General features: G+C 38.8%; 2 protein-coding genes across 3 annotated transcripts in view; one reads left to right on the top strand and one right to left on the bottom strand.

Annotated features, from left to right (window-relative positions):
* Positions 1-3,073, bottom strand: part of apaf1 (apoptotic peptidase activating factor 1) — a 41,201-nt gene extending 38,128 nt beyond the window's left edge. Inside the window, exons 1-2 of one of the 2 annotated variants that reach the window (XM_058408029.1) lie at positions 2,913-3,073; positions 790-929 (exon numbers count right to left, since the gene is read on the bottom strand). In XM_058408029.1, the coding sequence (XP_058264012.1) occupies positions 790-927 (138 nt within the window). In that variant the 5' untranslated portion in view covers positions 928-929; positions 2,913-3,073. Of the gene's footprint in view, positions 1-789; positions 935-2,912 lie in introns of both variants that reach the window. The other variant, XM_058408030.1, reaches the window with a different exon arrangement.
* Positions 3,074-4,924: 1,851 nt separating this feature from the next.
* On the top strand, positions 4,925-7,869 carry dnajb9b (DnaJ heat shock protein family (Hsp40) member B9b). Its single transcript, XM_058408031.1, has 3 exons — positions 4,925-5,075; positions 5,813-6,043; positions 6,202-7,869. Exons 2-3 carry the CDS (start codon positions 5,827-5,829, stop codon positions 6,597-6,599), a joined length of 615 nt encoding a protein of 204 aa, XP_058264014.1. The 5' UTR covers positions 4,925-5,075; positions 5,813-5,826; the 3' UTR covers positions 6,600-7,869.
* Positions 7,870-10,942: the final 3,073 nt, after the last annotated feature.

Consider the following 10,942-nt stretch of genomic DNA (forward strand, 5'->3'; position numbering starts at 1 on the left):
CTTGCACACCACCACCTTTTACTATAAAGCTTGATATTATACAATGTTTAACATGTAAAACCTCTTCAACCATCAACTATATTAAGGAACTTGAGATAGGTGAAATGAATAATAGAGCTTTTGATTTTTCTCCAGATTTTAAAGATTGCCATGTGACCTTACCAAGTATCATATCATATCATCAACAAATATATGGGACACAGAGAGAGAGAGAGAGAGAGAGAGAGAGAGAGAGAGAGAGAGAGAGAGAGAGAGAGAGAAATACCATAGACTTTTCCACTATAATGTAGAACTGATGGAATTGAGCTCTGAGGAATTTTCACTATTTCTTCAGGTCTAAAGCTGCCCACGAATTATCACAGATGTCAGATTAACTCAGAAATTTCAACCCAAGTCTTTTACTAACAACAATGTGGGAAAAACAAAAACATACACCCCTGCATGTTTGTCTTTTGTTAGCAGAAAGCTAGCCAGCTAACTTCCAGAGACAGTATTGAAGATTTAACATGTGAACGTGTTTGTATTTTGATGGATTACAGCTAATACTTGTGTACACAGTGTAGCTCATTAAAGATAAGAAGTTGTACTGAGAGCAGCCATGTTGATCTGAACTCGGGGTTGATTAGAATGACTTGGAGTGTCCTGAGGCGTTTTCTTTGCTATTTTTTGGAGCTTTGAGCTTTAAACTCAATACACATCTGAGTATAGTATGAATACTTTAACTCTTTTAAAGAACATTGCTACTCCTTCCCCGTGCACGTTCAAATAGCAAACACAGGCAGGACAGACCTTACTGCATATCTTCTCTTCCTCATCTACAGTCAGGACTCCATCACTGATCATGTGGTCCATGAGGTAGGATGCCTTGATGTCCTGCTCCAGGATTGTCCTGGAGCGCAGCAAGCAGCTGCGAGACTGCTCCTCCATCTCTAAACTCAAAGAGAGAGAGAGAGAGAGAGAGAGAGAGAGAGAGACAGAGAGCGAATACTTCTTTACTTTAGTAAAAAGATTACTATTTGGTTTCTCCCCGAGTGGATGCTTGTCAGGACCTGCACAGTGTACTGAATAATTTTCACAAAAAATAAGATAATATAAACTCCTGTAGCACAATAGAACATCAGGTTAGATATGCACTATATTGCCAAAAGTTTTGGGACACCCCATCAAGCTCCTAGGCATGCAGACTGCTTCTACAAATATTTGTGAAAGAATGGGTCGATCTCAGGAATGAATTTAAGTGTGGTACCGTGATAGGTTGCCACCTGTGCAATAAGCATAAGTGATATAATGAAATTTCCTCACTACTTAATTTTCCATGGTCAACTGTTAGTGGTATTATAATAAGGTGGAAGCAACTGGGAACAACAGCAATTCAGCCACAAATTGGCAGGCCACATAAAATCACAGAGCAGGGTCAGCGCATGCTGAGGCACACAGTGCACAGAAGTCACCAACTTTCTGCAATAGCTACAGCCCTTCAAACTTTGTGTGGTCTTCAGATTAGCTCAAGAACAGTGCATAGAGAGCTTCATGGAGTAGAGCAGTGGAGATGTGTTCTCTGTGGTGACCAATCACACTTCTCTGTCTGGCAATCCGATGGATGGGTCTGGGTTTGGTGGTTACCAGGAGAACAGTACTTGCCTAACTGCACTGTGCCAAGTGTAAAGTTTGGTGGAGGGGGGTTGTGGTGTGGGGTTGTTTTTCAGGGGTTGGGCTTGACTGCTTAGTTCCAGTGAAAGGAACTCTTAATGCTTCAGCATACCAAGACATTTTGGACAATTTCATGATCCTAACTTTGTGGGAACAGTTTGGAGCTGGCCCCTTCCTGTTCCAACATGACTGTGCACCAGTGCACAAAGCAAGGTCCATAAAGACATAGATGAGCGAGTTTGATGTGGAAGAACTTGACTGGCCGGCACAGAGTCCTGACCTCAACCCGATAGAACACCTTTGGGATGAATTAGAGCGGAGACTGAGAGCCAGGCCTTCTTGTCCAACATCAGTGCCTGACCTCACAAATGCGCTTCTACAGGAATGGTCAAAAATTCCCATAAACACACTCCTAACCCAGAGACGTAGGGAGCAGAGAAGCAAGAAGAGTTGAAGCTCATATAGCTGCAAAGGTCCATATTAAACCCTATGGATTAAGAATGGGATGCCATTAAAGTTCATGTGCATGTAAAGGCAGACATCGCAAAACTTTTGGCAATATAGTGTAGTTCAAATCCTGGCAAACTAAAAAGAAAGCAAAAGTGGCTGTACTGAGTGGGAGGGGTTTACTGTCCTGTTCCACTGTCCATCACAGCAACATTAGCCAATCATGGCTATATGTGAGCTCATGTATGAGGAAGAAGGCAAATATCATCTCCCCCTGAGTGTGTGTTGCTGAGATCTGAAAAGCTGCCTCAACTTTCTCAAACCTGTCTTAAAGCAAGCACGTGTCAGACTGCTGTATCGTAGACAACTGAGTGGCTGGATGAAAAAAAGCCTAAAATATTTTAAACATGTTCTACTTAGACACTTTATTATGTTATTTAGTTTTAGCATTTGAAACAGAAAAAAGCAATTTTTCACATGTCCATCCCGGTCCCTGACCTAAACCTCTGAAAACTGAAGCTGAAGAGCAGACAGTCCAGTAAAGAGCACCATCACAGGAGAAGAACTGGTGCTGAAGTGTAAGAAACGTTAGATTGCACTAAAGACATCATTCTCTCGGCAGTAAAATTGACGATTTTGGGAAGCAGAGCTGTAACATGATTGGAGGATGTAAACACTTCAGGTAGCTCGGTGAGGAGCAAAAGTGATAGTAATTACTGTAATGGACTTGCCGGAGACAACTTGAGCTTAGATGACTGACAAGTTCACTATTCTGCCCCAGCAATGAGGCGAAAAGACAAAAGAGATTTACTCACCGATGATCGCCTTTCCTACAACATCAACACAATACTGAAGTCTACTCTTTTCTCCTCGCTGTACTCTTAAACCCGGCTCTGTTAAACCCAATGTGCTTTCGATACTGTATCGACAGTACAGCTACTCCCTTTAACTTCCTTGTCTCTAACAAAAACATCTCACCCCTAGTGTCTAATAGCCAATAGAAATGCGCGCTGTGGTCAGGTGCCTGTGTAAGGCCACGCCTTGTATTTTTACAGTAACTAGGCGGTTTACGGGTTTGTGTAGGTGTTTAAACGTGTGCGTGTTATCGATTTCAACCAGTTTTTGTTGCTTATAAGTTTATATGTAGTGAAATTAGTGCCAGCAGATTTAAAATCATTCAAAATAATCAAACGAGCCAAAATCAAATCAAATCAATTCCAGCCAATCACAATACACCTATGAGCTCATGGGGCGGGGCTTTATTTTATTTATTACGTTAGTGTTTCTCCACCACTGTTCCCTGGGCTATGGGAATAAAGAGGTTATTACAAAAAGATATAAAATCACTGTTGTTGTTGATCTTTTGGCTGCTCCCTACGTGTGTGAGGGGTTGCCACAGCGGACCAATTGGTCCGCACGACAACTTGGCACGAGTTTTACGCCAGATCCCTGCTGTATCCCTCTCATTTTTATCCGGGCTTGGGACCGACACTGCATCCAGTAGCTGGGGTTTGGGCACTGGATGGGAATCAAACCCAGGCTTTCCTCATGGTGGGCACGAAACCTACCAGTGCCCTAAAACCACTCATCAGCAGTAAGAATCAGAAATACAGATTGGAATTCACAAAGAAACACAGAGATGAGTTACAAAATCTCTGGAACCAAGATTAACCTCTACCAAAAAGGGATGGAAAGGACTAAGTATGGAGGAAGAATGGATCTGTTCATGATCTGTTCATGAAGCTCACTGGTCAAGCACAGTGGAGGTAGTGTCATGGCTGCTTCTCTAACTGGCTCGCTAATCTTTAATGATGATGTAACTTATGATGGTAGCAACAGATTGAATTTAGAAATCTACAGAAACATTCTGCTTGACAATTTAAAAGAAGTGCATCCAATCTAATGGGAAGGAACTTCATTATACAGCAATGACCCAAAACACACCACCGAAAACAATGAAGGACCTCACTAAAGAAAAAGGTGGAAGGTTTTAGACATGTCAATCACTAGATCTTAACTGAATTTACTGATGGCAGAACCCTAGTAAAACAAACTATCTAAAAAACACTGCACTACAAGCCTGGAAAGGCATCACAAAAGAAGAATGCAGAGCTGTTTGGTGATGTCAGTGGGTCACCAGCTTGAGCATTAAAAAAAACAAAGGTGCCATGTTCTGGGTTGTTTAATATATTTAGATAATGTATCAGGAATTTCTAATCTCTCAAATTCATCTTTTTATCTCTAACCCAAACTTAAAGTGTATAATAAAAAACTAAAGATTTGTGAGATAGATAGATAGATAGATAGATAGATAGATAGATAGATAGATAGATAGATAGATAGATAGATAGATAGATCTATGCTGTACTATATCGTTTTTGTTAATTTGTGTATCAAGGCATATTCTTTATGTGTCTCTTTAGGGCGTTCGTATTGTTGTTTTTACAATATTTAACTACACAGTAATCTGACATTTGGGCAGCTAGCAAGTTCAGTTCGGTTAGCAGGTTCAGTTCAGTTCAGTTAGCAGGATCAGTTCAGTTAGCAGGATCAGTTCGGTTAGCAGGATCAGTTAAGTTAGCAGGATCAGTTTAGTTAGCAGGTTCAGTTCGGTTAGCAGGATCAGTTTAGTTAGCAGGTTCAGTTCGGTTAGCAGGATCAGTTTAGTTAGCAGGATCAGTTCAATTCAGTTCAGTTAGCAGGTTGTTATTTTGAACACAAACCAGTTGCGACCTAAGGAGTGGAGCTTACGTCAGTATAGAGCAGTTTTCACGCGCTCACAACCTTAACCAATCACAAAAAGGCGAGTCGCATAATGTAAGAACGAACCAATCAGAGTGCGAGTCGTGGGCCTCACTTTCTTTACAGTCATACTAGAATGCCGCGTCAAAGAGGAAACCCCTAGAAACAGGCAGTAGTGTATAGCGCTCCACTGTTTCTCTCGCGCTGGCATTCAGGATCACTTCATCACACAGCGGGTAAGTCTTTTAAATACGTATTTTACATATTCAAGCCGTCATAAGCTACAGTAACATCAGTAACATTTCTCTTATTACCATTTTAAGGATTGTAACTTAAATTGTCCTATAGACTATACTGTCCTATAACTCGTCAGTGCTAAAAGTTCACCGTTCAGCAGAAAAAAACCGTTCAATAAGGACGATCTGTCTTAATCCGGTTTAAAGAAATATCATTTCTATATAGTTAGGATTGATACAAATATATTACACCACTGATCTTTATAATGCAGGAGAGTTGAACCCTAAAAAGAGTCGATTCTACGACTCCAGGCATTTGGGGATCGAGAGTCGACTGTAAAGATTCAGAGTCGATTCTACAGATTGAGATTAATTCGTGTATGGACCTTTAATAAAAAGAGAGTAGTCTCAGAGCAGAGGGAAGTTTATTTTGAAGTTGTCAGTGGACATATGTTCCATAAGACCTGTCATCATGACAACACAACTTTCTAATCTTAAATTTGTTAGAATTTATAATAAGCATTATTTATTTTGACCACAAAATACTATCTCAGGAAAGATGATCAACTAAACCAACTATGATCTTATAAAATACATCAAAATAAGCGTGTGTGTGTGAGAGAGAGAGAGAGAGAGAAAGAGAGTGTGTGTGTGTGTGAGAGAGAGAGAGAGAGAGAGAGAATTGAAGTATTTGTTACAACTGCTGTTAACCAACAACATTTCCTTCCTGTTTACAGGCCTAAGCACAGCCATGGCCACAACCCAGTCAATGTTAGCAGTAGCTGTATGTGTCCTGATGATCGCTGAGATGATCTTGGCCCAGGAAGATTACTATGAAATCCTGGGTGTTCCCAAAGATGCCTCAGAGCGCCAGATCAAGAAGGCCTTTCACAAACTGGCCATGAAGTATCATCCAGACAAGAACAAAAGCCCAGACGCAGAGTCAAAGTTCAGGGAGATTGCTGAGGGTGCGTTTAAGTCACAGCTCTGTTCATGTAACACACTGTTCCATCAACATCCAGTTCTTGCTTAAAGAAAAATATTCATCACGGTTATTTAAATCACTATTTCCATGCACCTTGACCTTTCCTTTTCTGTATTAATGTTTGTTTCTTTTGTGCTTCAGCATATGAAACACTGTCTGACAGTAAGAGGAGGCAGGAGTATGATCAGATGAGGAGTAACCCTTTCTCCAGAGAGGGCACACAAGGAAGCCGAGGTGCTCGGTTCCATCAGCCGTTCAGCTTCAGTTTCGAGGACATGTTCAGAGACTTTGATATTTTCGGGCAGCCGACACACTCCCAGCATGATAAAAGACATTTCGAGAGCCACTTTCAAGCTCACGAAAAGGCGCACAGAAGCAGCTTCGAGGATTCTTTCGGCGGCGACATGTTCAATATGTTTTCAGACTTTTTCTCATTCGACGGCCACTCGGAGTTTCATGGTTCCACCAACCATCAGCGTTGCCACACAGTCACTCAGCGCAGAGGAAACACGGTGACAACATACACAAAGTGCTCCTGATTTTTTCTGCACTAAGATGAGCTACTTTCGTTAATTTATCTTCTTGCTGATGCTTACTGTTGTAACTGAATCTGGTTCTGTGACATGACCAGTTGGTGTGGAGTAATGCTTCCGACTTGACACTTTAAACGAAGGGCTTAAATTCAGGGTTTTATCAGAAATGCTTTTTTTCCCAATGTAAATATCCAGGCTAGCTAGGTTAAGATGCTTCACACACATGGCAGATATACAAGCAAAAATATAGCCATTGTAAAAGCAAAGGGCAATTCCAGCTTACCGTAGCTAACAAGTCTCAGTGATCAACTGAATCAATTTGCATGTGTTGTTGATTTAATCTCAACGCAGACTCAACCAACTACACATTTTCTGCAAATTCTACAAAATATGATATGAGAGACAATTGAATAAGCACAAAGAGATCTTAAAATATTTCCTGTCCTGGCGTTAAGGGTGTGATGTTTTTATTTGCCATGTTTATGAACACCATTTTCTGAATAATTCACAGTGAGTGAATGAGGTTCTGTTACCACTGACATAACCTCAGAGCTGATGAGTGAGACTTCATGGCCCTTCAGTTTAACCTTTTTGTTGCATCTTGCACAATACGTAAAAACAATGCTCGATTGTCAGTTCATGTGTCTTCCATGTATATGACGTCCTCGCACTTTACTTTTGCTCGAAGGCACATCAGCAGGCGACAGAGGAAGAGCACTTAAATCTTAAATTAAAAACCTTATTATTATCCCATATACTCCTGAACTTGGGGGAACTCCCCTGTTATGTGCAATAATTCCATACGTCTTCTGTTCTGATCAGGGATCCTGTCAGGTAGCATGCGAAAACACAGCCTTATTCCGTCCCTCAGGGTTAACAGCCTTTTTCATCTAATTATTTATTTTCATAAACACTGCATTTGCATGTGGTTGGAACATCAGGATCATTGTCTCTGTTTTCGAAAACAGAGAAACAAACAGGTCATCTGTTACACAGTTGCATTTCGGTGGTTTGCCAAAGGAAACCTTTTGGTTTAATACAATTGAGTGTGAAGTGTTTCAATTGTTACCTGGTGTCATGACCTTGGCGTACAGGATGACGTGGAATACTATATTTTGTGCTTGCTTTTTGGTTCTTTTCTTTACAGAGTATACCAAAAGACTCGATGATTGTACACAAATGCCTTTAATACCTCTGTGGATTGTTTTGGGTGTGTTGATATGCTTGAAAAAATTTTTTGTGTGTCCATAAAATGTGCTGTTTAAAAATCTTTTCTTGTTTCATTGCTTCAGGTACACATACACACACACACACACACACACACACCATATCCACCAACACACAATAACAATCCTTATACAATAGCATAAATAGACAATAGACAGAATTCATATTAAAATAAGATTAAAAAGAAAAAAAGCTTCAAAAACCTCATAATGACCTTAATAATAAATATTATTATAAATAATGTATTATAAATATATTATAATAAAACACATCATAACTTATGTGATATAATTTGCCAAAAAAAACCCTCTTTTGCTTCACTTCATAGCTGTTTGCTGTAGAGTAACTGTAGCAGTGATTTATAAAAAATTATTATAATATAAATAATCGGTATCAGGTGAAACTGTCTCATTTCCTCTATAGATTTCACTACAGCAAATGTAACTACACATTAGCAAATGTAAATAGCTTCGTTACTGACAATTATATATAATATTTCTTAATAGAAGTTCACAGCAAATCAAATATAAGATCTTTAAACCTATTTCTTGAAATTTTACATGTTTCAAGTTTTAATCTTTTTTCTTGTTCTTTTGGCTGATAATTTGCTTCAGAAAACAGAACAAGACTATTCCAAGCTTGAACTTAGCAAAAAATGTCTTTAAATAGGATTAATAAACTTATCTGCTTACTGTTCAATCAGTTTGTCTATATTATTCAGAGGAGTTTCCAATTTAAAGTTACAGATTTTTCGAGACATGTCATGTGACGTCATCGAAACACATTCTGCCAAATCCTTCTTCCATTCACGTGTGTGGAACATGAGTACAGCTCTCAGAGAAAGTCATTACACACGTCTTCACTGCTAAGAGTTTAAACGAAGAATCCTGTCCTTGTGATTTCAGCAATTTATGGCAAGTAGTTTTCCAGAAGAAAGCACAAAAAAATCAGCAAAATGCTTATAACAATCACTGAAATTCAAATTGCTTGAAAATGTCTTATTTGTTTTAATGTAGTAGTGTATAAGGTAAGTCATCTTGGTTTGGTTGAGATGACTGATTTGACTTTTAGAGATTTTCTCCCAAAAACGACACATTGTAAGAATTGCAAAGATGTTGCACAGTATGGTGTATGTGTGTCTGTGTGTGTGTGTGTGTTTATAATGTTGTGACAAACACCACGAAAAAAATCCTATTATGCGTAAATGTACTGATTCTGAATAAGTTTTAAAATAACATGGTTTGTTAAGAAAATCTAAAGCTTGCTTTGTGGGTTTCATTTCTAATACTCGTATTGCTGATTCCAGGTGAACTTCCTTAATATAAGGTGAAAAAATCCTTAATATCACTCCAGAAAAATGACTGTCATTAAAGAAAGAAAAATAAGAACACTTATTTACACAGTTTACAGACTTACTGCGTTAGTGTTTCAATCTATAAACAATCCCACAGACCACTTGAAATTATAACACAGACCACAAGAGGTCCACAAACCTCTTTATTAAACACTTTTTATTAAGCAGGACAAGACTATCTCATGTTCATGCTGCATCTGTTCGCTTTTTCATTTCAATTCAATTTTATTTGTATAGCGTTTTTAACAATGGACATTGTCTCAAAGCAGCTTTACACAACATAAGAAACACAGTGCAAAAGCCCTAGATGTTAGACAAAATCATCCCTAGTGAGCAAGTGGCAAGGAAAAACTCCCTTAGACCTTGAGAAGAACCAGACTTAAAAGGAAACCTCTTCCTCATTTGGGCTTATCTCACCTTCTTCATCTCAATACATGTACACTTCTTCACTTTAAACTTACTGCCTCTGCACAGTTTGTGCACAGTCTGGGGTAGTTTACAGTCATCCTCTGAGTTTAACCCGAGCTAATATATTTCTTAACTTATGAAAGTCAGTCCTGAAGCAGGATTAGCGCTGCTTTTGTGGTGTTATTAAATATTAATGTGTTTATATAAAATATGTTCAAACTCTTCTGTCACCTATATATAGTATCTAAGTGCTCTTCTATGTTTTGATGATGACGTGGCAGTGCAAAAAAAAAAATGGCATCACGTGAAAATGTCTTAAATATAGTCAAATTCAGCTTGTATCTAAGAGATTATTTTGGTCATTTGAATCATTTATTAAATGATCTGCCAATAGGATACACAGTAGTGAAGTTTGAATTGAGTAAATGTTTAGTAAGAAATACTATATATTTAATTATCAAAAGACTAATCTCTCAGGATTCCATAAAGACTCGATTGAAACTCTGCTCACTGCATTTTCCTGTAACGACATGGAACTCACCTGCATGGTAAATATATCACTTTCTATTCTGTAATGTTTGAACATTTTGTACCGTTACTACTGTATATGTAACATAACTGCACGTCATGCTACTACATGTAACCTGAAACATATTACACATCACATTCTATTACCTCTTCTTATTTCTTGCATTGTTTTGGTGAAATACATATTTGCTTCCTTGGAGTATATTATTGGCAATGGTGTTTTGTTTGTTTGTTGTTGTAGAATTTAGCCATGGTGATAACTGATAAATCGGTGATAAAGCGTTTCTACAGATGGCCTCATAAAAGAAATTTGAAACGATTTGTCATAAAAAAAAATTATTTGCACTATCATGTTTTAAACATGTCTTTTGTGTGTTTTGTTCCATCACCACTGTGTGGCAGACACGGTGCAGTGCTGAAGTCTACACTTCTCTTTACACATCCAGCCCCTTTTCCCTTCCATGTGTTACTGACAGCAGCAACGCCGCTCACCATGTCAACAGCACCTCAACTTAAACACATTGTAGGCATTCTAGCACACATTCTAGCTTCTAGAACTTTCTCTGAAGATCGATCCCATGTGTTTAGCTACAGGGTGTGAACATGGCCACTGGATTTTATCATGGATTTTATCAGCAATACTTGCACTCTGTTAAACATCCAGCGTCTCACGATGCCTCCATATGCTAATAAAACTGTCTCCAGCTCAACTTACACACACATTAGAGGTGTAAATTTAACACAGAGGTTTTTGCAGTGGAGCTCCAGAGTAAACATTTCAGCCATCAGCACTCTGGATCGCTCACTAATGTGCGGTGGATATATGGACATT

This window comes from Hemibagrus wyckioides, linkage group LG14, assembly GCF_019097595.1.
Source record: "Hemibagrus wyckioides isolate EC202008001 linkage group LG14, SWU_Hwy_1.0, whole genome shotgun sequence".
Taxonomy (NCBI): domain Eukaryota; kingdom Metazoa; phylum Chordata; class Actinopteri; order Siluriformes; family Bagridae; genus Hemibagrus; species Hemibagrus wyckioides.